Source organism: Podarcis tiliguerta (genome assembly GCF_965153285.1).
Source record: "Podarcis tiliguerta genome assembly, chromosome: 3".
NCBI lineage: Eukaryota > Metazoa > Chordata > Lepidosauria > Squamata > Lacertidae > Podarcis > Podarcis tiliguerta.
In genome coordinates, this window is record NC_139536.1 from 105,878,665 (window position 1) to 105,905,954 (window position 27,290).

The window sequence follows — 27,290 nt, forward strand, 5'->3', positions numbered from 1 at the left end:
AGGGAAAGCTGAACAGATACCAAGAGGCTTGAAAGTTGGCCAATTAAGAGAGAGCACACAGATTGTGTTAAGAAATTTTATTTGGGTCTGTGATGAAAGCACATAAATTACAAGTGGAAGAAACATCATGCCACAAAATTGCATAGGATTCTTACAAAAAAATGTGAATTATGCCTCTAAAATGGTGAGAAACTGAAATTATATACATGGTAAATGAGAGGATTTTCTTAACTGAAAGCAAGTCACTATTTCCAACCAGCCAATCACATACACGGTTTGGCAATGTACAAGAGCAAGGTTAGTTTTGAAAGGAAGAGAAGCTATGTCCCCTTGAAGTTCTGTTAAAGAAATCTCCTACAGCCATGTAAGATTCATAATGTCTGATGTTTATGAACTAAAATTCGGTTGAAGCTAATAAAATCAAATGAAAAGTTTCTCAGTAGTGTGAAGAGATCCGGAGTGTAGGTTGAAGTTCAGTGTAATACAACGCAGCTCTATTCTCTAAAGCAGAAATGTCCACAGTATATTATTTCCACATGTTCAACACTTAACAAGGCAAATACATAAAAGGCACAAGACTCTCACATCATAGACTCCTTTTTCATTACCTTACTTTATTTCAAGTAATATTAATGGTAAATGATATATCACTGTAAGTTTGAACAAATGCAAGATATACAATATTCCACACTAAACTACAACTGCAAAAGGGGCACTGTACAGATATTTAAAAAAGTAAGGACAGTCAATGGTCAAATACAAATGTACTGAAAACCAACTACATCTGATAATATACTCTGTTCAAACCATTAACTTTTATTTCATAAATTAAAAAGCTCATCAGTATTTCTCCTAGACTATTTGAAGCTGCAGTATACAAGCACATCAAAGAAATAGTCTCAGAATCGTTGTGAATACTGCTATTTATTTTATCTTACCTAACCTAAAACAAATTTATTGAACCTTTATCTTATAAAATGCAGCATTAAACTTTGACCCTTCCAGGTTTTGTATTTAACGATTAATAAGAGTGATCTTCAAAGTGCAAAAGTAGAATAAATGACAGGAGTCATATTCTTAAAATCAAAATGAAAGTCTCTGTTTAGAGTTAGGTCCTCTAAATTATATTTCCTCGTGTGTGTTGTAAATTAAGAGAGAAAAAATACTGTTCAGCCAAAGTTTTATTTCCCTATGTACACTTAGCATTTAACTTGAAACTTAAGTTTGATCTCTATTTATTGCTTACATTTAAATAAAATAAGTTATTTCTACTGAACTCCTGAGGGAAAGCAAACTACATATATGCTGTTAGGCATTAAGTCTTTATTATTATCAGGACAAAATTTAGTGTTTCAATAACATCCACAAAGTAATTCTATTGAGTTTAGAGGGGCTATAACCTTTCTAAGGTTAACAGTATAAATAAATTGCAGGATAAGAACTGATGTGTTCATCCTCCATATCCTTCTGTCTATTTTCTTTTCACAAATTCTCCAGCTCTGAAATATCTGAGTTTTATATACATTTTGGAGACGGCATTTCCTACATGCATACCATACATTTCTGAAAACTATGGAAGAGATGTTTGCATGTCAGATACCACAGTCCAAAACATTTCAACAACAGATCACATGATGCAACCAAAAATAATAAATTGAAAACAATGCTCTCGGAGCCACCCATTTATAATTGAAAACAATATACAATAGTAAGTTAAAAGATTCTTGTGATTTGAAGGTTGCTTTGTAAAGATGCCCATTGAAATATTAGCTCTGATCCCTGAAACTTCTTTATTTTGCCACAAGGGAAGGCTCCTAGTGAGAACTTGCATGCTCTGTTCATACACAGTGGTTTGTATATGTTTGTGTGTGTGTGTGTGTGTGTGTGTGTGAATACACATCTATGTGAACCCACATCACACAGGAAGCATATACAAACACATGTCTCCTTCTTGAAGAGATTTCAGCTGGGAAAGTTAACTAGTCACCACGGCTTCAACAGAACATCTCAAAGCAGATATATTGTCAACAACGCAAGCAACTGGTTCTTGGAAAGCAACTAAAATAAAATCAGTGCAATTATCAAGATGATACAAGCTTTCAAGTTGCAAAGGAGGAAATAAATGGCTATGGATGTTATGATAATGTTCGGAATTTCTTTTTCAGCCACTGCTGCTTCACAGAGAGGTCTATGAATGTTTACTTTCACAAAACATGCTGGTCCCCACTGAAAGCTCCAAATTGCACATGGCCTGGCCAAAGGAGCCTGGGAAACAGCAGCACTGGCCTGTTGATCTACCCCCCAGACGGTAACGAAACAAAGAAACAAACAACATAGACTTTCCTCATCAACCGTTCCTTTTAGAAAGGTGTGCTGTCCCTACAGATGTCTCCCATATCTGAAGATGCCCTGTTCACATCAGGAGAGTATCTGGAGAACACGGTGGGGACTTTTGCACCATGGTAATTTAGGTATGTGGCCTTGGAGGAGTTGCTAGAGGGGTGTATCAAATACTTTCCCTGGATTATCTTCCAGCTCCTCATTCTGCTGTGGCTTATGGTTGACTTTCCCACCATCGGATGCCAGGGGAGAAGTGGCAGAGCTGTGGTCTCCATCTTCACTAATTTTGCCTTTCATCGCCTCTTGAACAAATTCCAGGATTTCCAATGGGAGTCTTTTGAATTTGTCTTGGTATTCTTGATCGAGATCAGCCTGTAACTGGAAATAACAGCAACACCATCGTAAGTAATGCAATAGGCAATGATTGACCATTCGTGTTCTTCAAGCAATGTGGGCGGGGAAATGCATGGGGAAAATGGGATATTGGGGGATTTTTCTAGGGGTGAATTCTGAGGGTGGGGGTAAACTTACCACCAATTGCACTGCACTCCTCTTGATCCTGCAGGGTCATTTCTAGGTATCTGGAGAGGGGAAATGGCAACCCCCACGGAGGGCCGCACTTCCCCCTAGAACATCCCCTCTGAATATGTGACATAGTGTCACTCAGAGGGGCAAAACAAGCAGTGGAAAGGGAATTTTGCTCCATCCCAAGCCAACAGACTGACCAGAAGCTGTTTTAAAGTTAAGAAAATACAGGGAAGCCCTCAGACCACCTCTTAAAGTATCTCCACACCCTAAAATAATATGAGCTCCATCCTTCCTTGAAAAGGTTTCTGAAATTCCACCTACACCTTTGCAGAAGGTAGGGTGAGGTGTCAAAGCTCTGATTTATGTAAACAAAAACTAATTTAGTATTATAAATCTGTGCCTAGGGTTCATTTCAACTAAGTCTCTGCTTTCCAGTATGCTGGCTGATGCTACTGCAATGTTTCTGCAACTATACTGAAACAGGGAGGCTGTTTTATAAGAAGCAAAATGATTATTTCCTGTAATAATGGGAGCCATGCTTTTATCAGAGGTTTCCAATGAAGTTTCCATTTCACATCAATGCGAAATGAACAATGGTTTCATATAGTTTTGGGAGCCCTTTCACCTTATCGAATGCAAACATCATACCCGAGTGTTCGCTTAGCTGTTATGGAATGTTCGTGAACATTCAAACTGTCCACTGTTGGCCCAAAAGGCTTAAGCAGTACAGTGTGTTGATGATTTCAGCAGAGAAGGGAGGAAACAGAAGTACCGAATTTGTTGGCCAACACATACCATTCACATATCAATCTCATACAAATGCACGTGATTTCAGGGTGCGGGGATACTTAAAGAGGTAGCCTAAGGACTCCCCCTTTTAACTTTCAAACAGTATGTTATATCTACCTATCTTTTGATTTATATTTGAGATATAGTTTGATACAGCACGTGAGTGGCATGTAATGTGAGACAGACAGTTGGAAGGGGGGGGGGGACAATGTGTGAGAATAAACGGGGAAATGGGCACATAGCATTATGTGACTCTGTTCCCTCCATCATCAGCACATCCATTTGAGTACCGCCATTCAAAGCAGCTGCAGCCCTGTGTCTCTATTTGATATTACAATGTTGGATTCCAAAAGCTGGAACCGCTGTTTAATAAAACAAATGAGTTCAATGTGTGCTCAGGGAGATACTGGTGAAGGTGGCTCAGATTGTGCGTGGCTGTTCAAGACAAAGTCACAAATCAGGCTTCTGAAGTCTTTCCTCCAATATAGGAGCATCCTCAAGAGGTAAGCTGGTTATTGCAGCGGTCCCTATTAAACCTTTCATCCTGGTGTGTGTGGGCTGGAAGGGGCTGTTATTACATCTGGCTGATCTTCAGGGGATGTTGCTACATATTGGTGCACTCTTGGTGTATTGTCAAGTACATAAAAGATAATACAGCTCGAGTGGGACAAAAGCACTCCCTTTGGGCTACTTCAGAAGTTATATTTTTCTGACTCTTAGTTTTACCTGTGTTGTACATGGACTGGGATGCCGGGTAGCCAGTCCTATACTACATGAGGTGAAAATGTACTTTTGACAAGGGTTTCAAAATAGATGTTGATCCCACATGCCCTACAGTGGCACCATTCCAGGCAGAAATCCCTGTCTGTCCAAGGATTGTCCCTAAAATTCATAGATGCTCATGTTTTACTCAATCACATTCCAACACTGTAGGACTTGATGCTCCTCCATCAAGTCCTACAGTGTTGGAATGTGATTGAGTAAAACATGAGCAACATAACTAGACTTGATGTGCCCACTGGAAGGAGTGAGCACCCTCTAGATTGCTCAGTGGTTAGAAGGCTTATCTAGTCTTGCAACATATGAAAAAGTTGCCTTCAGCAGGTGGCACAAAGAGAACAAACACTCAGACATTGGGGATCCCTACTTGGGATTGTTGGCACTAAGCACATACTGAGTGACGTCTGATAAAGCCTATTCCTTCTTGCCCCTGTTTCCCCAGTATAGTGTGAGGTGCTCCAGAGAGACAGAAGGCTCTCTCTAGATCACATGAGTGGAAGGATAGGGGTTCAGATATAACCTTCAAGTGATTGTTCCCCCCCCCTTTGACATACACCCTGTTAATAGCAATTGAAGAACTTCTAATTGAAAGTGTTTGAAAAATCTCCTCTGTCCAACTGTTGTAGTTGCACACATGTCAAAGTCAAAGACACGTCATATTTCAAAATGGAATAGCGGGCTAGGCACCTTGTAAATACAAATATTACATGACATAGCTCATCAGCAGAAGGAGCCTGTGAGCTCTGCTTCCACCAAGTAACAGCTCCACTGAGACTCATTTTTTTATATAAATAGCAATTAAAAATGCTTTACAATGCTGTAGATGAAGCCAGCTCAAACGAGGGAAAAAACAAACAAGAGGCAGACAATTAAAGTCCAAAAGCAACAGGGAGATGGATCAAACCGCCCATTGTAATATTACTGTGGTGTTCCCAAGGCATAGCAGCTTACAACATTTTCTTAACTGGAAAGCCTGCTATAATCATGCTCTAATATGAGAACTGCCAAGATTCTTCTGTTCATAATTGAAAAACAGTTGATTTCTTTTCTGCATTGCAGAGATGCTCAGTTCAGAACAGATGCAATATGACGTTTCGAGGCAGAGGATGCAACTGGAGGTGCAAGGGCGAGAAAGAAAATTGTGTAATGTGAGATAGGCTTAGCGCTGATCTTAAAACTGGTTGCTTTTCTTGATCACTGAATAGATTGGTTCTTGAAATCATCCCTCCGCTTTTTATCGGTCTCAGTTCTACCTCTCCACTTTGATTCTCCAACCTTCTGCATCTCAGCTCTTATTCTATTATGCAGTCGGATGACCGTTTGCTATTTTGTTACAGGAAAAAGAAGGCTGACAAATACTGAAAAAAGGGAAATGTTTGAAATTAATCCTCCTCTACAAGACATTGATTGCACCCTGGCTTGACCTTTGACAAAGTTCTCACTATGCCTCCTAGTCGAACAGATACATGGGAGCCAAACATTATAAAGTTGACATGATCAGGGCTCTGTTTCTGACATTTTGTAAACACGCCGCCCAGGAGAACAAAAGCGCAGTTAAATAGCAAGGAGAGCAGCTAAGCCAGAGCAAACACGGATGACAACAAAAGCCCTTTAGTTGTTTGACATTAGCATGCACACCTTAATTGTATTTTCCTCATCCTCTGGTCCAGAAAAAACAATCCTACCTTGTGATCTACTGAAGGCTTGTTGCATATATCCTAACTGTTAGCTGCTGCACCAAGAGGACCCACACTTATTTAAGAAGCTGTAAGTCTATTCAAGATTGGATCCAAAAGCTGACAGAATATGCTGAATTAGATGGTTTATCAGAAAAAATAAAGAATAAATCAAAACAGGAATTTGTTTCTAAATGGGAGGTTTTCAAAGAATATCTGAAAAATAAATATAGTAGTTTAAATTCTGTTGCAGCATTCGAGGAACTTCAGTAATAGTTGTAAGGTAGATATAAGAAATTAGATTTAATGAGAATAAGTTTAATTATAAGAAAAAATGTGTATTGGCAATAAGTAATATGAATTTGAAGTATGGAATGGACGGGAGGTCGGGTATTTAGTGTTAAGACCAATAGATGTTTTATTGTCTGCTAAGAATATTATGTGTCTATGGTTATTTTTGTAATTTGTGTATAATTTGGTATTTGTGTTCTTTGTTTGTTTGTTTGTCTTTCTTGTTGTATAAATAAAAAACTAAAAAAAAGAAGAAGAAGCTGTAAGTCCTATATTTGGGACGCAGGTGGTGCTGTGGGTTAAACCACAGAGCCTAGGACTTGCCAATCAGAAGGTCGGCGGTTTGAATCCCTGTGACGGGGTGAGCTCCCGTTGCTCGGTCCCTGCTCCTGCCAACCTAGCAGTTTGAAAGCATGTCAAAGTGCAAGTAGATAAATAGGTACTGCTCCAGCAGGAAGGTAAACAGCGTTTCCATGCGCTGCTCTGGTTCACCAGAAGTGGCTTAGTCATGCTGGCCACATGACCTGGAAGCTGTACGTCGGTCCCTTGGCCAATAAAGTGAGATGAGCGCAGTAACCCCAGAGTCGGCCACGACTGGACCTAATGGTCAGGGGTCCCTTTACCTTTAAGTCCTATCTTTAAGAAATAGGTGGGTTTTCTATATCAGAAGTTCACTGAACTTCAGATCTCAAGCTTCAGATCTTTTTGGGAAATCCCTTGGCTATTGATGGAACCCCACCCTTCAGGACATCTGAGAATGGGCATGGTAAACCTTTTCAAGTCTCACTGGTTTCAGTCCAATAGTTAAGACTCAGAAATGACTCCCATTTAAAAATGGGGATTTATTAAAGTGTCTGCAGCCGCTGAAATATGCAGCCGTCCAGCTCAAGAACTGGATTTTGTTCTAATATTGACTCAGCCACGGGATCAGAAACACACAAAATGTCTTTGTGTGCAGGAGTATCCAATTATGTAAGCCTTCACCTACAATCTGAAGTGGTAAAGATGAGACAGAGGATGACCCCAGCAAGGCCAGAGTTGGCATGTCTGTTTCAGGAGAAGTACCTCAAAACTGCTTTTCAGCAACTCATAGCTTGTGCTGGTGCTGATGGAGAGAAATAAGACTCTGTGTTTCCCAGCAGTACACACAACTAAAGATAAAAGTGGGAATGGCATTAGACACTTGGTGTAATAAGACAAAGGAAACTTGTGGCAGGAAGCTGCTCCACATTCACAGCTAATGAATTGCTGATTAGGTTAGTTCCTGGCTCAGAAATAGATGTGGTGAACAGAAAAAAGGGTTGTTAAAATCTATCCTTTACTCCTTCCTGAATCATTTAAGAATATCTAATGCCCCCACTTTCTCAGCACAAAGTGCACAGGCCCAATGCTACTTTGCAACAATGATTCCCAGACCTCGCTGCTGTAATTGACAAAATGTAATTGCAATTGACAAAATGTACAGCTTCCTTGACCCTCGTCTAACAAGCCGGCTAAGCGATGTACAGAGTAAGCAAGTTTTTCCCCTGCAGCTTTTCATTCCCAGATTCATTTCATTAGTTTGACATAGGAAGGGGACAAAAGGCAACTTTATCCTGCATATGAATTGTACTAAGCACATTGAGCCGCACTGAAAGAAAAAGAGGAGTAGAAGTCAGATGTCAGTGGACTTAGACAACCACTCTTAACAGGAAACAGGCATGTTTCCACCTCCGCAGAAGAGAATAAAAAGGCTTTTGCATAATTAGTGGAAGACAGATATAGCATCATCTCAAACTCATGCTACACTTCTTCCCCTGCTGCTATACTTGTCCTAATGGAAAGCCAACATAAAATGCATGAAAATTCATGGAAGTTGTGTCCAGGCAACAGAACAAAGGAAATTTCAGATTCTATAAGGACAATTTGGTGCTCAAAATGTAGAATGGAAATTATTTGGTTTAAAGATGCCAGTCATGCTTGCTGAGCTTAGATACAGGTTTGCAATGATTGCTTCAAGAAGAGGCGACCATTACAACCCCCCATTTTTTCCTCCAGCTTAGATTAAAATCTGAATGGGAGAAGAATTCCTGCCTCCTCTTTCCTTCTCAACCTGTTCCCAAAGTGTGTGGGGGGTTCTTTAAGGAAGAATGGATGAATGTAGAAAGACACATAGAATGCATAGATCTTCTAGCCAAAGCTACCTTCCAACAATAACAACTGTGCAAATCTGTTTTAAAGAATTCTACACAGAGAAATATGGGACGCGGGTGGCGATGTGGGTAAAAGCCTCAGTGCCTAGGGCTTGCCAATCGAAAGGTCGGCGGTTCGAATCCCCGCGGCGGGGTGCGCTCCCGTTGTTCGGTCCCAGCGCCTGCCAACCTAGCAGTTCAAAAGCACTCCCGGGTGCAAGTAGATAAATAGGGACCGCTTACTAGCGGGAAGGTAAACAGCGTTTCCGTGTGCGGCTCTGGCTCGCCAGAGCAACGATGTCACGCTGGCCACGTGACCCAGAAGTGTCTCCGGACAGCGCTGGCTCCCGGCCTCTTGAGTGAGATGGGCGCACAACCCTAGAGTCTGTCAAGACTGGCCCGTACGGGCAGGGGTACCTTTACCTTTACCTTTACACAGAGAAATGATTAGGCACAGATTATGTGCAGAATATCTTTCCACTGATGGACACAGGGGGAAATAAATCCTGGATGCTCCTGCTAGAGGACCATTTTCAAATTTTGCTGAACAATTAGGGGAAGCCTAGAGGCACAGACAGGGATGCGGGCGGCGCTGTGGGTTAAACCACAGGGCCTAGGACTTGCCAATCAGAAGGTCAGTGGTTTGAATCCCTGTGACGGGGTGAGCGCCCATTGCTCGGTCCCTGCTCCTGCCAACCTAGCAATTCGAAAGCATGTCAAAGTGCAAGTAGATAAATAGGTACCACTCCGGCGGGAAGGTAAACGGCTCTGGTTCACCAGAAGCAGCTTAGTCATGCTAGCCACATGACCCGGAAGCTGTATACCAGCTCCCTCAGCCAATAAAGCGAGATGAGCGCTGCAACCCCAGAGTTGATCACGACTGGACCTAATGTTCAGGGGTCCCTCTACCTTTACCTTTAGAGGCACAGACAACAAAATATTTCCAAGTCATCTAAGCTCTGTGCTGTGCCTGGCTAGTGAAGGGTGACACAAACACTTATTTTAACTGACCACAAAGCAGCATGACACCTTTTTTAAAACGATCACTGTCAAACAGACACATTGAATGCTCAGCTTACAGCTCATCCAACACCCCTAGCACCTAACAAAGGATTAAATCAACAAGTCACCCTAGCCTCTGAAATACACTGCAATATGTTTTTAAGCTCCTTTTGTGTATCAACACAAAAACACTGCCCATGTGTCTTCATGCATACAAGTCATCTCTCACTTTTAAGGTACAAACCTACGTACGCTTTCCAGGCAGTAAAACCTACTAGACACAACTGCTAAGTAGAAGTATGCAACTTAATGATTCTTTGAAAGGCTTTCTAAAATTATGTTACTATACTGGCCAGCTTTGGGGGTGGGAGGGAAGAGACTGAAGACATTCATACTTATTTTGGCAAATGCTAAATCGAACTGCCTAAAATGGAAAGTGCTGCAACTTATCCTCATGTTTTGCCTATGCAGTGATCAGTATTTGTGTAAGGTTTTTCCTCTTCTATACAGACACATACAAGGTGAGGAATATATAGCCTTCAGGTGAGACGACAGGCTCAATTTAGCCTCTCCAAACACTCTGGGCAGCATTATTCTTGCTTTATGTCACATTGTCCCTTTGCAGGACAACAATGCAATATTCCTTCTCTTCTGCTATTTGCCTGACCTAACTGGACAGCCCATCTCCTGCAAGACAAGGAGAATGAACTGAAACAAAATGAAGGAAAAGGTCTGCAAAGTGACAATGGTGGCAGTCGTACCCCTGTTAGCATAAGCTAGATGAGTGATTTTTCTTCCTGGAGCGATTTAGCCTCAAGAGAATGTTTGGGGGAAATGTGGCCCTCTAGATGTTGTTGGACTCCTAGAACATCTGATGGGTCATAGGTCATAGGTCATAGCCATAAAAAGAGGAAAGGGAAGGGAAGGAATATTGGGAGACAGCATCATTCACACTGTCAATTAACTTGGTTTCTGTAGCAATGGTATCTACAGTTGCAACGCCTGCTGTAAGAGAAGCATCGTGTATTTTGAGTGTGGGAGAAATGCAATGCCCTTAACAGAAACTGTATCAAGAGAGAAGATGTTTGGCTCTTGGGCTAATGACATTGACTGGATACATGGGAAGAAAACAAAACATGGCGGACCCAAAGGGATGGACGTATCCTTTGACTTGCTTTAAACCAGTGTTTTCCAACCTTGGGCCTCCAGCTGTTTTCGAACTACAATTCCCATCATCCCTGACCACTGGTCTTGCTAGCTGAGGATTATGGGAGTTGTAGTCCAAAAACAGCTGGAGGCCCAAGGTTGGGAAATGCTGCTTTAAACTGTGAGATAATGCTAAGGTGATGACACCCAGCACCTTAGATTTGCAGCAGCTGCTTTATCTGGCCAGGGTTTATCAAGTGATAATTGCAGATCTCAATTGGGGAGTGCAACCAGGACCTCACATTTATTTTACTGACTACTAATGAAGTAGAGGTAAAGGACCCCTGACAGTTATGTCCAGTTGCGAACGACTCTGGGGTTGTGGCACTCATCTCGCTTTACTGGCCGAGGGAGCCGACGTTTGTCCGCAGACAGTTTTTCTGGGTCATATGGCCAGCATGACTAAGCCGCTTCTGGCAAAACCAGAGCAGTGCACGGAAATGCCATTTACCTTCCCGCTGGAGTGGTACCTATTTATCTACTTGCACTTTGACGTGCTTTCGAACTGTTAGGTTGGCAGGAGCAGGGACCGAGCAACGGGAGCTCACCTCGTCGCGGGGATTCAAACCGTCAACCTTCTGATCAGCAAGCCCTAGGTTCAGTGGTTTAGACCACAGCGCCACCCGCGTCCCTTACTAATGAAGTAGAAAGGCCATTAATGTTTTGCTAATTTTTTCCCTCCTAAAACAGAATGTTGGTGTCTGAAGGCAAAATGATGTGACATACGACCCAGGTAGTTGGTTTTGTCTTAAAGCAGGGGAGAAGAAGAAAAAGCAAATTAGGTAAGGGAGTCAGTGTGGGAGGACTGATTGCAAAAAGCCTATCCAAAACATCTCTCAGCTGCTGCGTGTTCTTCTGATGACACTGGCTGCACATTGGCAAACTTCTTTTGACAAATGAGCACAGCTAGAAACCTACTTTTGAAAAGCAGAAATTGGAAGCTGAGTTTCAGAGGAATCTGAGCTGCCTGCCAGCATCCAGAATGCATGCATGGAATACTAAACAGACTTCTTGTCCCTTGAATTAGGCACTTGATCATCACCAACACACACAGACACACACACCCCTTTTGAATATTGCTATTTCAATAATCAGATGCAAAGTGGCTGTAGTCCCCAGGAAATCCTCTTTTTTCCCCCTCACCTCCGAACTGATTGACAAGTCATATTGCAGAGCCAGTATTCCTGGAAGAATGCTAAGCCTCTTGTCTGCAACATAGCGGGAGGAAGTCTTGAAGCGTAATTGTGCTCCTGGGCATAGTATCTCTTTTTACATTTGGGCAGAGGAATCTGCAGATGGCATTGTACAGCTTGCCGCGTTAGGCATCGCTGGGAGTATCTGTAGCATTTTTGGCAGAGAGTGGTCAGGCACGAAGACAAGGAGACGGGAAAGGCTGAGGGGCCTTGTTCTCACAGAGCAGGATTAAAAGACCGTCTGGGCTGTACCACTTCAGACTGAAGGCGTTGCTCTCACTCTGAATGGGAAGGGAGGAGAGGTAACACAGCTTCACTGCTCAGGCAACGATCCCGGTCTTGCTACTCTGTGCTAGTAATATTTTCACACTAGTTCAGCTCTAGTCGAAGACACCCTGTCCCAACAAGTCAGCTATGTATATCTTATTTGGGAAAGTGTACATCAACCTGGTTGCCTCAATCCCATCTCCACCTCACTTACACCCTGTTATAAACAGTTTTTTTTACCCTTTTGCAATGGTGAAGGGAAAATAGGCCCAAAAGGAGGTGTATTTCTTGGGGAGAGAGATATCTGCTCAACATTTTGGCTTAGCTCTATTAAAATACAACATTTTAATATGATCATTGATTAATTTGTGGAATAACAGGGTTGTCTTAATAGTTTTTAATGGTAGGGATGAGTTTTCCGGGTTTTAAAACTTTAAGTCATAGGTAAGCGATATATAGCCCATGAGCTGTGTACAATGGTACCTCAGGTTACATATGCTTCAGGTTACAGACTCCACTAACCCAGAAATAGTGCTTCAGGTTAAGAACTTTGCTTCAGGATGAGAACAGAAATCGTGTTCTGGCGGCGCGGCGGCAGCGGGAGGCCCCATTAGCTAAAGTGGTGCTTCAGGTTAAGAACAGTTTCAGGTTAAGTATGGACCTCCGGAACGTATTAAGTACTTAACCCGAGGTACCACTGTACCACTGTACGCGGGTGGCGCTATTGGGCGCGGGTGGCGCTGTGGGTAAAAGCCTCAGCGCCTAGGGCTTGCCGATCGAAAGGTCGGCGGTTCGAATCCCCGCGGCGGAGTGCGCTCCCGTTGCTCGATCCCAGCGCCTGCCAACCTAGCAGTTCGAAAGCACCTCCGGGTGCAAGTAGATAAATAGGGACCGCTTACTGGCGGGAAGGTAAATGGCGTTCCGTGTGCTGCGCTGGCTCGCCAGATGCGGCTTTGTCACGCTGGCCACGTGACCCGGAAGTGTCTCCGGACAGCGCTGGCCCCCGGCCTCTTAAGTGAGATGGGCGCACAAGCCTAGAGTCTGTCAAGACTGGCACGTACGGGCAGGGGTACCTTTACCTTTACCACTGTATAGTATTTGCCTCGTGCAGCCTGCCATTTGCCTCCTTGCTAAATTAGCTGCCAAAAATTGCTGCCACTGCTGAATTTGCTGCAGTTGTGGTCAAATAGTGCACAAAAATCCAAATATTTGCTTCCTCCATTTTTGTGCATGAAATCTGTTGACACTAATTTTAAACTGAGATAGCAAGCCTTTGGGTTCAACAGTCATTCAGGCTTTCTCAGTCAACTATTTGGTATGGGCCGATTCCCACATAGTTAATTCTGTCTTCCTAGTGGTTTGGAATGGGTGGGAAGGGCTCATGGGCATGTCAAGAGAGCTCACAGAAACAAGAAGCCTCTGAATCTATGTGACAAGATTCCCAACAAATACAAAAGCACATAAAACAGCTATAATTGTATAAAGAGAAATCACTGCAATAGAGATTTCCATAGTATGTTAAACACATGTGTACACAAACACAAAATGTGTTTGCTACTCAAGAAATGTTTCTTGAATATGCAATAGAAAGAAATAATAGGAATAGAAAATGTTCTCAGGCTCATTTCCAGTGATCTGTTTCTTTTTCCAAAGGTTGAACAAACCTCCTTTGCTCACTTTACTTCGCGTTAATTTTTACTGCATATAAATTTAAATAAAGATTATTTCTACAGTGCAGCAATTAACAGATAGCCTAAAGACTTATTATTTCAAAGTAGATATTGCCAAAGATATTTAAATAACAGCCATAGAAAATGTCAAATAATTAATTTCACTTAATCATAGGTGGTGGGGGTTTTTTGGGTGTAAGCTAGTTAATTAATATAACCATATCATTGATGATATGATATGGAAAGAAGATTCCACCTAAACATTAGGAAGAACTTCCTGACAGTAAGAGCTGTTCGACAGTGGAATTTGCTGCCAAGGAGCGTAGTGGAGTCTCCTTCTTTGGAGGTCTTTAAGCAGAGGCTTGACAACCATATGTCAGGAGTGCTCTGATGGTGTTTCCTGCTTGGCAGGGGGTTGGACTTGATGGCCCTTGTGGTCTCTTCCAACTCTATGATTCTATGATTAATTGCAGGTGATGTATTTTGCTATGTTTCTGATGGTTATAGGAGGGAGCAGGATGGGAAAGAAATTAGGGTGTGCCAAAAAAGAGAGGTGAACCCAGATTTCCCTAGTTCACAAGTAACATTAGGTCTATAGTGCCTATAAAGTTGAAAACTAACTAGGAAGAAGCAGTTTGGTGACGTTAAGCATGGGCTTGGATTCACCTCGCTTTGCACTTGAACTGCTTGCGCCACCCTCCTACTTTACTGGAAATTGTCAGGAAAGCAAAGAAAGTTAGGTAGCAAAATGTGCAGGTACCTAGGCGATTTCTGTGAAGTGAGAGTGAGTGTGGTGTGGCTAGCTTGTATATTTTTTCCTGGTATTGAGGAATGATCCCTGGTGCTATTAGCAGCCTGTGTGTGTGTGTGTGTGTGAGAGAGAGAGAGAGAGAGAGAGAGAGAGAGAGAGAGAGAGAGGTGGGGAGAGATCGCCATCATTAGGGCCAGCAAGTCATAGCTGGGTTCCCATGGCAAGAGTAAAGTTGGTGCTGGTAGCTGTCTCTCTATTTCTGCCTCCACATAGCAGCTATTTCATGATGGGCACCCCCAAAACTCTCTCAAAAGTCAACATGTACCCACTGGTCCCAAAGAGGCTGGTGATCCCTGAGCCAGAGTTATCTAGACAAATTGCTGCATTACCTCATGCATGCCCAAATCCTGAAAATCAAAAAGTTGTCCAGTACTGTAGATAATTTTTGGTTATGCTGAGCTGCACTGCACATCCAGAAAAGATGGTGAAGCATATTTAAGAAAATCTACAAAATCACTGAGATACGTTTTTAACCCAAACTGGATTTAAAGCATTAAATCGAGATAATATGATTTTAATCTGAATTCAAAGTGCTTTGGATTCAGTTTTTATTGCAAATTGTGGATTCGTCCCTTCACTGTGTGTCTGCTTACTTTGCTTGGACGAAAATAATTATATATAATTTTTGTTAAAAGAATTATTGCCTTGCCCTTGACACATGTTTGGAGAAAGGTACACGGTTCCTGTCAGGTGCCCAGCAACAAAATGTGGCCATGAAGAAGTAGGGTAGTTTTAAAGCCTGCCTCTGGAGTGTCATAGCTGCTGATAAGGTTAATAAATTAATAAGTAGGTTATCCTAGAAAGTAAGGAACATGTCCTAATATAGCAAGAGATTCAACCACAGGAAACTATAGGGAAATATAATACTTCCCAAAGCAGTTAGCTATTATTCCCCCTGGATATGAAGAAAGCACAATTAGCTCAAATGCTTTTGGGACTGCTTGGATGAAAGCTCAAAAACTGACCTAAGGAATAGCTGGTGCTGTCCGGGAGCTGAGATGACATGGAACAAGTGGCAACAAAAGTAACTGTCAAGCTTTTCATTTGGGAGATGGAGACATTCTGTATTTCTGGTCTGAAATGTGTACAACGCTAAGAAAGAAAGAAAGACCTTGAAAATTGGCCTGGGGCACACAGATAAGCTTATTGTTGGCCTGTTTCCTTTTGCTCTGTGGGTATGAAATGTGCTTGAACTAACCACATGCCAAGCTTGTTGGGTGAGATTAGGGGGGAAAGGGTTTTTGTTGTTGTTGTTGCTTTGCATGTAGATTTCCCAAGTTTTCTGCACTCTTAAAGATCCCTCCTCATTCAGTTCTAAGTGCTGGGAGTGTTCCAGAAGAAACCCTTACAGATTTGGTGGGGCTGTGAAGAGGCTCAGACAACTTGGGAAACTGTTTTAACTTTGAATGAATACATGAACACTTGCTACGGGTGACTGCGGAGGCAATAAGCTTTGCTATTTAGGGAAAAGGTAGCAGCTGCAGAGGCAGTTATGTTGTGAGAGGGCATATGTGACAGCCCAAGGAAGTGTAGTAGTAGTAGTAGTAGTAGTAGTAGTAGTAGTAGTAGTAGAAGAGTTTGGATTTGATATCCCGCTTTATCACTACCCAAAGGAGTCTCAAAGCGGCTAACATTCTCCTTTCCCTTCCTCCCCCACAACAAACACTCTGTGAGGTGAGTGGGACTGAAGTGTGACTAGCCCAAGGTCACACAACAGCTGCATGTGGAGGAGCAAAGACGCGAACCTGGTTCCCCAGATTATGAGTCTACCGCTCCTAACCACTACACCACACTGGCTCCCAGTGTTGAGGCAAAACCTGAGGCTCTACGTTTTCTGGAATGTATACACACTGTTGTGGGTTTGGAGGGTCAATTGGATCCCTTCCGAACCTGTGATCTTGTAGATTTGCTGTAGAATCTTTAAGAGGAAACCAGCCAAACTAGCTCCTTAGTTAAGTTGATGGCTTTGACTGGCCAGTTAAGAACTGTGGTTTACAAGTCTTAGGAGCTTGCCATAGAGACAAATGGCACATATATTTTCCCACATCAACTGGCTGGATACCGGGGCATCATTGGATGGAGAACAACAGGGCGTGTATTCCTCTGTGCTGCATTTGAGGTTTCCCCAGAAACCCAAGGGGGAATCAAGATCCATCCCTTCACAATTCTATTATTCCATGATCTGTTGGGGCCCAAACACTGAAGAAGCGTAAAGGAGCTGGAAGTGGACAATTCTAGAGGAACCAAAACAACACACTGTTGGCAAGATCAGGCAGTCTTCCATATTGTGCACCATGTGTTTTACATCTTGCATTTTAAGAGCCATTGCATGAAAATAAAGATGTTAAAACACAATCTGGCAAGCAAAATACTATCCTCTCCCATAAACTGTGCCGCAGTCAGATAGGGAAGATGACAGCACACCAGGCAGAATTCCAGATCTATCAAGCACATATTGTCAAACGCGACAACGTGCACCCGGAGTAAATTATGGCATACTTCCTAGTATTGGATCATGACATTTGTTGTTGTTGTTTAGTCGTTCAGTCGTGTCCGACTCTTCGTGACCCCATGGACCAGAGCACGCCAGGCACTTCTGTCTTCCACTGCCACCCGCAGTTTGGTCAGATTCATGTTTGTAGCTTCGAGAACACTGTCTAACCATCTCGTCCTCTGTCGTCCTCTTCTCCTTGTGCCCTCCATCTTTCCCAACATCAGGGTCTTTTCCAGTGAGTCTTCTCTTCTCATGAGGTGGCCAAAGTATTGGAGCCTCAGCTTCACGATCTGTCCTTCCAGTGAGCACTCAGGGCTGATTTCCTTAAGAATGGATGCGTTTGATCTTCTTGCAGTCCATGGGACTCTCAAGAGTCTCCTCCAGCACCATAATTCAAAAGCGTCAATTCTTCGGCGATCCGCCTTCTTTATGGTCCAGCTCTCACTTCCATACATCACTACTGGGAAAACCATAGCTTTTACTATACGGACCTTTGTTGGCAAGGTGATGTCTCTACTTTTTAAAATGCTATCTAGGTTTGCCATTGCTTTCCTCCCAAGAAGCAGGCGTCTCTTAATTTCGTGGCTGCTGTCACCATCTGCAGTGATCATGTAGCCCAAGAAAGTAAAATCTCTCACTGCCTCCATTTCCTCCCCTTCTATTTGCCAGGAGGTGATGGGACCAGTGGCCATGATCTTCGTTTTTTTGATGTTGAGCTTCAGACCATATTTTGTGCTCTCCTCTTTCACCCTCAATAAAAGGTTTTTTAATTCCTCCTCACTTTCTGCCATCAAGGTTGTGTCATCTGCATATCTGAGGTTGTTGATATTTCTTCCAGCAATCTTAATTCCGGCTAGGGATTCATCCAGCCCAGCCTTTCGCATGATGAATTCTGCATATAAGTTAAATAAGCAGGGAGACAAAATACAGCCTTGTCGTACTCCTTTCCCAATTTTGAACCAATCAGTTGTTCCATATCCAGTTCTAACTGTAGCTTCTTGTCCCACATAGAGATTTCTCAGGAGACAGATGAGGTGATCAGGCACTCCAATTTCTTTAAGAACTTGCCATAGTTTGCTGTGATCGACACAGTCAAAGGCTTTTGCATAGTCAATGAAGCAGAAGTAGATGTCTTTCTGGAACTCTCTAGCTTTCTCCATAATCCAGCGCATGTTTGCAATTTGGTCTCTGGTTCCCCTGCCTCTTCTAAATCCAGCTTGCACTTCTGGGAGTTCTCGGTCCACATACTGCTTGAATCATGACATTTACTGTGGCTCTTATTTAATTTAAGTGCCCTTACTTAGGCAAAGCTCAGAAGATGATGTGCTCCTATAAGGGCTGAACTACACATGTTGTTCTGTTGTGCAAAATTCTACCCCTTCCAACTCCCCCCCTCCTTCAGCCTACAAAATATATCTGTGGAGTCTGCAGACAAAAGAGGGAGGCCGGTGCGCAGGTGGCGAGTGCCTTAAAAAAGAAATGGCACAAAGGGAAACAATTATGCTGAAAATCCTATCTCAGATGCTATTTGTCAAAGCAGCAGCACTGTGTGTGTGTGTGTGTGTGTGTGTGTGTGTGTGTCTGAGAGAGAGAGAGAGACCTAATCTTCAGCAGACAGCGGCACAGGGTAAAGGTAAAGGTAAAGGGACCCCTGACCATTAGGTCCAGTCATGACCGATTCTGGGGTTGCCACGCTCATTTCGCTTTATTGGCAGAGGTAGCCGGCGTACAGCCTCCGGGTCATGTGGCCAGCATGACTAAGCTGCTTCTGGCGAACCAGAGCGATGCACGGAAACACCGTTTACCTTCCCGCCAGAATGGTACCTATTTATCTACTTGCACTTTGACGTGCTTTCGAACTGCTAGGTGGGCAGGAGCAGGGACCGAGCAATGGGAGCTTACCCCGTCACGGGGATTCGAACCGCCGACTTTCTGATCGGCAAGTCCTAGGCTCTCTGGTTTAACCCACAGTGCCACCCATGTCCCACAGGATACAAGCAGTTAATAATCCCCTCCCTGGAGCCAGTCTTCCATTTTAATTTTGCATAAACCAGGGGTGCATTTTTTGTAAAGATGTTGGGGACATATTGTGCTTCAGTATCATATCCCATTTGAGATTAAGAAAAGCAGAATGAAGCCCACATATGAAAGAGGCATGGCTCCATGTCCTCTCTAATAAAACATATGTTTCCTTGTTACTGAAATTTAATTGCATAGATAAAATCCTCCCAAATCTGTAGAAAGTGGTTATTTCTTAATTGCTTAAGTTATGCAAATAAGTTTTTTTTTTTAAAAAAAAATGATTGCATTTTTCTTTTGCAACTCTGGTCAAGGTAAATTTACCACATGCATGATTAGGTCATGACAATCAAGGTCAACACATCTTAAAGTATTAGAAATAAGATTGAAATACGAAAAAGTACCTTTCCCCCATGGAGTATACCAGAATTTCTTACATAAAGTTTTTATTTATCTGGTTGCAACTTTGTCCCTCTCAGTTAAGTGTGTGTTTTAAGAGGTGCAAAATATTTCTCTCCCAGGAAATAATTTAAAGGGTATTACAGAAGCTAGCAAGTTAATCCTCAACTGCATACAATCATTTATAGAAATCCTTTTAAGAATGGGACTTTCTAAACACACCTCTAAAAACTTTTTATTCATGGTTGTAGATGTCAGGTAGAATGAATGACTGTGCGATCATTTCAGACCATGGACCCACTTTTAGCACAAACATGGATTTCGGGGAACAACTTCTTTTTTTTTAACCATATAGTCGTATGAGTGCTGTGCTGCTATCTCAGCCCATCAGCTGAAGAGCAATGCACCAGATCATTTTCAAAGCAGTGCTGTTTATGAAGGATAACCAAAGAGAGACTCTTGGTGGCAAAATGTATCTTGATTCTCAGAGTCCCACATTCTAGAAGTAAACATATTAATGCTAGGGGCCACAATAATATGATCTGCATGCATTTATAAACTGGACAACTGTCAGGGACCGCCTGGACACTGAGGAGTGGTGGCTGGATACTGATACTACTACTACTAGTAGTAATTTTATTATTTATACCCCACCCATCTGGCTGGGTTTCCCCAGGCACTCTAGGCGGCTTACAGCACATAAAAAAACTGTAAAACATTAGACATAAAAAAATTCCTGATACAGGGTTGCCTTCAGATGTCTTCTAAAAGTCAGGTAGTTGTTTATTTCCTTGACATCTGATGGGGCGTTGGTGCCACTGCCGAGAAGGCCATCTGCCTGGCTCTCTGTAACCTCACTTCCCACAGTGAGGGAACATCCAGAAGGCCCTCGGAGGAGGACCTCAGTGTCCAGGCTGAGCAATGGGGGTGGAGACGCTCCTTCAGGTATACTGGGCCGAGGCCATTTAGGGCTTTAAAGGTCAGCACCAACACTTTGAATTGTGCTCAGAAATGTACTGGGAGCCAATGTAGGTCTTTCAGGACCGGTGTTACGTGGTCTTGGCAGCCACTCCCAACAGAGCCGTAGCTAGGGGGTGGTAAGGAAGGCCCCTGCCAGGGGCGCAGGTGAGGGGACACAAAATCGGCTTTAAAATATGTCCATAAATATGTGTATTGGATTTTCTGTGAAAGAATTCATTACAAGGTGAAGTGTGCGAGGAATTGAATGGGGGGTTAGGGGTTGGAGGAGAGGCAGAAAGAGGAGCTAATTTGTCTGTGGCTAGGGGACACAATCTGGACGGTTCTGCTAGGGGTGCAAGATCACTTAGCTACAGCTCTGACTCCTAGTCACCAGTCTGGCTGCTGCATTCTGGACTAGTTGTCGTTTCCGAGTCACCTTCAAAGGTAGCTCCACGTGGGCACCAGGAGAAGTGGGGTTGGAGACTGACTTGTAGGAAGGGATTAGTGATCTGGGGGAGCGTGAAACAGCTGGGAGACCGGAAGCAGAGGGAGGAGAAGCTGCAGGATTGGAGAGTGAAGGTGCAAGGAGGAGGGAGAGAGAGGTCATGCTGGTTTAGAGTCAAGGGCTTCTACACCTTCTCCTACCTCCACCTCTCCTGCCCCACTGTCTCCCAGGATCAGGAGAGGATTGAAGAGACAGGACCAGAAATGGGTTAAATGCAGGTGGAGTCTTTGCCTGCTTGTGCGCAGCTTGGGTGGGGGAGATACATGAGGTCGAGGGTGGGCCTCTCTGTTGTGGCCACTACCTCATCGGATGCACACCTAGGAGTAACTGAGAGGCATAGTGTTATGTGCTGAGTTGAATAGGATCCAAAATGCAGCAGTCTGATTGGTCCTAGAAGAATAGGATCCAAAATGCAGCAGTCTGGTTGGTCCTAGAACAATAGGATCCAGAATGCAGCAGTCTGATTGGTCCTAGAACAATAGGATCCAGAATGCAGCAGTCTGATTGGTCTGCAGGAGCCACCCAATCCAACTCCGGGCAGAAGTGAATCCGCAACCTGATTGGCCTACAGGAGAATCCCAGAATTAGCCAATCACGTGGGGCCCATTGTGTAAATAATGTATATAAAGCAGACATTTCGGAGGAACTTCCATTCCTCACTACTCTGAGCTGAATAAAGGGCATGAAATCCACACTCGACTCTGAGTATATTTCACCTAGGACAGATGGACATGCCTTTTCCTAACTTGTAAGTGTACTTTTGACAATCAAGAGCTAATTCCTCCCTCTAGACATTTCTTGTCTGACAGCACCATGACACCAACACAGTTCAATCAGCTAGGAGCTCAAGAGAACTAAAGGAAGTAGGGCAAAAGAAAAGAGCCCTCACCTAAAAAAACCTATAGTTCCTCTGGTTCCCAGCCGCAGTTAAAGGAGGACAAATGGGACATGCAACAAAATGTTGCAGTGGGGAGTGCCCTAGTCAGCCATTTCTATGATTCTCCTCGCCGTATTTCCTCTGAGCCTGGTTTCCATTCCCCCCCCCCAACAGTTAGCATTTTGTGCCCACTGAGCAGGCTCAGTCCACATTAGGCTGCGAGCGCGGGTGGTGCTGTAGGTTAAACCACAGAGCCTAGGACTTGCTGATCAGAAGGTTGGCGGTTCGAATCCCTGCGACGGGGTGAGCTCCCGTTGCTCAGTCCCTGCTCCTGCCAACCTAGCAGAAGGCATGTCAAAGTGCAAGTAGATAAATAGGTACCACTCCGGCGGGAAGGTAAACGGCGTTTCCGTGCGCTGCTCTGGTTCGCCAGAAGCGGCTTAGTCATGCTGGCCACATGACCCAGAAGCTGTACGCCGGCTCCCTCGGCCAATAAAGCGAGATGAGCGCCGCAACCCCAGAGTCGGTCACGACTAGATCTAATGGTCAAGGGACCCTTTACCTTTACCTTCCAAATGTAGGCTAGAAGAGCATACTCATGCTAAACTAGATGCTGATGCCAAAATAAATTATTTTTCCTTATTAAAAACAAAGCAGAGGAGACTCGTGTGCCTCCCCACCTGTCATTTCACACTTTGTTTTATGTTACTGCTGGTCACACACGTATTGGGATATGGAGCGACAACACAGAACATGTCACAGCCCTGATGACTATGAGAAAAGCCGTGTTCATGACAGAGACTTCTACATTTTTTTATGGAGGGCCATAAACGCAGAGGTTCAAAGCTTCGTGTCATACACACCTTCATGGCCCAAACCATCTTACATGTACACTCCCTGTATGTTTCCCTAAATGCATGCACCAATCATGTGGGAAAGCTGATCAGCCTGCAGGTAATTATGTTATGGCCAGCAATCCCCAACCACATGTGGATCTATTTGGGAGGAAGATCCTGAGGTTCCTTGCATGCAGAAACTTCTGTAAGGAAGCTTTCAAGTGAGTCCAAGAGACATAAACAATAGCACTTCTTCAAACAATGAACCGTTACAGAATTTGGTGATGGTCGTCGGGGCTTACATGTTCTTCTTGAAGGGGACTGAATGCATTCCTAGAAGAGAAGCCTCTCAATGGCTGCTACCTTGCAAGTTCATTTTATTCCACCAGTTGCTAGAGGAAGTCAGCAAGGCAGAGGACTGTTGCCTTCATGCCCTGCTTGTGGACTTAGCTAGCTAGTGTTGGAAATTGGGTGTTGGAAAATTAGCTAGCTAGTGTTGGAAATTAGCTAGCTAGTGTTGGAAATTGAAAGTCCTGAAAAAGAGCACTGCTCATATGTAATAATAATAATAATAATTTTTTATTTATATCCCGCCCTCCCCAGCCGAAGCTGGGCTCAGGGCGGCTAACAACAATCAAAATAATCCAACATTCTAAAAACATTCATTCTAAAATTCATTAAAATCAAATCCATGGCAACCATTAAGCAAAATTCTGTGCAGATTGCCAGAGGAGGGGGTCAGGCTCCAGTAGTTTGGGTTGTGCAAAATTTGCTTAGTTTCTTGTGATGGGGATCAGGGCTTGGTTTCTTCTACACATGAGCATTTGTGGTAAGTAGCTGAGCTTCTCCTGCCCCTCCTATCTATATCCTTGCTTGCTTCCTGACCAGAAGCAGGGGGGGATATTGTCACCTTTCGCCTGGGAACATGGAGGGCAACTGAGAGAGCAGTGGAAGGCACAGTGCAAAGGCACAGCTGATTTCCCCATGCAATATATTTATGAAGACCTTCTTGCTACTGAAATATATCATGGAAATGGCTTGGCTGTTCTCTGAGGCATCCATCAGTTGCTTAAGGATGCTGGTAAAGGCTCTGTCAGCTCTGCGGGACTCCTTTGACTTGCTAATAGGATAAAAATAAACCAAGGAGTGTAGCTAGAAGTCAGGTGGAATTCAAAAGGCTCTGGCTGGATCTTCTTTTTTAAAAAATTGTGATTTCCTTTTCTGAGTGCCTTTTCTACCTAATCAAAACTAAAGATGGGGGGAGCCTATTCTATCTGTGGTGGACAGTGTTACACTAAATAACTGCTTCCCCACAAAAGAAATTAATACTAGTATTCACCAAAAAGAAATCCCTCACAAAATTATTTCCAGATTATTATTATTTTTACACAAGCTATGTTATGTTTAGTCTTCCTCACACTCTAGCTGTGAGGCATCCAGCTTAACGAAAATTTAGATTAAATAATAAAACATACTGAACAGAAGTTAATCACTTTTAAGTACTACAATCTTATGCAAATTTATCGGGGGCAAATCCCATTGAATTTAATGTGATATTTTCTGAATAGACATACACAAGAATTTTGCAGTATATACTGGCATTAAATGTGAAAGAAAATGGCCATACTTTTCATTGAAACACGTTTCAATATTAATTTCACATGTTCCCCTCAAATATTAGCTTGCTTCCCATGGCACCTCTAAATTGAGGCTATTCTAAAATTGCTCGCTATTTCTGCTTTTATTTATTTACTGCATTCATATTCCACCTTTCTGCCAAGGCACCCAAGGTAGTTTACAATTTTAAAAGGCTAAGATAGAAATGACACAAATGACACAAAGTGTAGAAGGCAGAGCCTTCTGAAGCTGACTGGAAGCTGATGGCACAAGCTCCACAGTCAGTCACACGTGTCTTAAGCAGCCTCAGGGAAGGTGGAAGAGAAGCTTTTTCTAACAGTTCCCTCAAGCTATTAATGATTCTTCTCAGGAAACAACAGTGTGTGCTCCCTTGCCTAGGGAAGAATGAGTTTCAGCCCAAATTTGCTTCTGTGTAATGTCTATCTTGGAAAATAAATAGTAACTGCATTAGGATGTATTCTGAGCTATTTAGGAACATAGGGAGCTGCCTTTGACTAAGTCAGACTATTGCTCCATCAAGCTCAGTATTGTCAACACGGAGAGGCAATGGTTCTCCTGTGTTTAAGTTCGAAGTCCCTCCCAACCCTGCCTGGAGTTGCCAGGGACTGAACCTGAGACTTTTTGCAACCTAGGTATGTGCTCTGCCAGTGAGCTATAGTTCTTTGTAAGCTTTCTTATCAACAGATCATTTCTCCTTTCCCATTAGCGTGCAGGGCTAATGACATTATATGAGATGTGCCAGAGTTTCCTCCATCAGATGGCAAATAACTGCCACTACCAGCTCTTGAGATATGCAGTGCAGATCCATCTATGCAATTTCACATGTGCTCTTTTAAAAAATGCATTCCATGTAGTTAATCTATCTAATCTATCTAATCTATCTATCTATCATCTATCTATCTATCTATTTGTAAACAAACAATAGCTCTGCATTAAAATTCGTACTTAAGCCAACATACACATTTAACTATCATTTTATCTCAATGTATTTCATCCTAAAATAGACATTTTTGTGCATTTTGGTACATGGACTTGTCCCAAAAGCTTCTGTGCAATTAACCTGCAAAGCCAGTTGCCTTGGGGCACCTGGTCTGCTGAATGTTGACTGTATGCGTGCGAAATCTCCAGGGCCGGATTTAGGTTTGATGAGGCCCTAAAGGCTACTGATGAGGCTACTGAAGGTAATGGGGCCCTTTATATGGCCAGCTGTCCTTTGTCAACAACAAATTGTCACTGTTTCTTGTGTTGAATATATGCTATATGGTAATTTATTGACCTAATAGTTATTTAAAGCCATTTGCACATAGCAAATAGGAGCCTACACAACACAAAACACTGTTGCCGTATGTAGGTTTTATTTTATTTGCTTTTTATCTTATATTTTGGAAATCTACATCCAGGTTTCTTTTCCTTTATTTTTTTTGGGGGACCCCCAAGAGAGTGGGGCCCTAAGCTATAACTTGTTTAGCTTATACATAAATCCGGCACTGAAAATCTCAGACTTCCTCTGAAAGAAAAGTTCATGAGAAACAGCACTTGATTCATTGCATCGCTATGAGATGGAGACGTTTGTATACCGAATTAGGTAATTTCGCATTGAACATCACCATTTAGTCTCAGGGAGAGATTTTACCAGCTGTGCTATCCTTTCAAAAGTGGACATATCATTGCCTGAACATAGGAAATGCCTACATGCAAAGATATGCTCTATCACTGAGTGGGGCCCTGACAGGACAAGTTTAATGCCATTCCATCTGGTAATTGCAAGCAGAGCATCTCCAGCAGTACATTACGAAAAGAGGACTAGTCACAAGGAAACCGTTCCATAATCGTCGGGGCCAAATCATGGCTACTCAGTGTGTCATGGGTTAGGTATCAAGGGCTTTCAAAATCACGTGAAGCAAGGACTTACTTTACCATGGGGGTGCCATGCTTTGTTAGTATGCAAATTACTTTGGGATACATACAGTAGAAATGTTAATCTCTATTTTCATGGAAGGGCAGTGTTGCAAGTAAAGTAGCATGCAGCTGATGTCAACATTGTCTAAATTGCGCTGAGCCGCTTATTTTCCAGTTTCAAGGCACTGAACTACAGAGCATAGTGATGTTTTTGGCTTATTTAAAACAAAGCAACAAAACACAACAACACCAGTTTCAAGTGCTGGTTTGAGAGTTCCGTCTTCCTAGCAAGACATTCTGGAGATTTTTCATTCTCATTTCAAAATGCAGAAAGCCCTGTTTCGCAGGACTTCCTTGCTTCTGTTATACATGCTTTTTCTTTCTCTCTTCTATTCTGACATCTCTCGTTCCCTTGGGCTGCTCTATTCCAGATTATTTGATTCCAAAATATTTTAGCAAGTGACTTTCATCAATTATTCTAAGCCTACCTATTAATTCTATCCACAGGTAGCCCATTTCTTTTGCACATCGACCCTGTGAGGCAGGTGAGGTTGAGAGGCAGTGAGTGGCTCAAGGTAACCCAGTAAGTTTCAGGGTCAAGTGGGGATGTGAGCCTTTGTCTCCCAGGTCCTAGTCTGATACTCAGAGTTCACACAATCACTTCAAAAATGCTAACTTGATATGACCTCCAAGTTTCCTTTTCACCATTTCAAGTACTTGTCTGAAGTGGGAACAAAATCGTAATTATAAAGTTCGTGGCCATACAGCATTAATACTCCTGATCTCAATTCTACCTGCCCTCCACAGCCCTCTTAATTATCATTAATTGCATACATTTATACCGTGCATTGCTCACTGTAAAGGTGGGAATTAACAGAAGCGTTGAAGTTTGCAGGCAGTGGAACTTCAAAACAGCACAAGTTTCTTAACAGAAAAAAT

The 27,290-nt window shown here is 42.9% G+C and overlaps 1 protein-coding gene and 1 long non-coding RNA gene across 4 annotated transcripts in view; one reads left to right on the plus strand and one right to left on the minus strand.

The window, feature by feature from the left end:
- Positions 1-62: 62 nt before the first annotated feature.
- Positions 63-27,290, minus strand: part of PLCB1 (phospholipase C beta 1) — a 455,632-nt gene continuing 428,404 nt past the window's right edge. For all 3 annotated transcript variants that reach the window (XM_083431904.1, XM_083431905.1, XM_083431906.1), the window contains one exon: positions 63-2,718. In XM_083431904.1, the coding sequence (XP_083288030.1) occupies positions 2,494-2,718 (225 nt within the window). In that variant the 3' untranslated portion in view covers positions 63-2,493. The remainder of the gene's footprint in view (positions 2,719-27,290) is intronic.
- On the plus strand, positions 2,672-5,862 carry LOC310673578. The gene is made up of 3 exons (XR_014509132.1): positions 2,672-2,741; positions 5,497-5,563; positions 5,775-5,862. It is a non-coding gene; the product is annotated as an uncharacterized lncRNA (long non-coding RNA).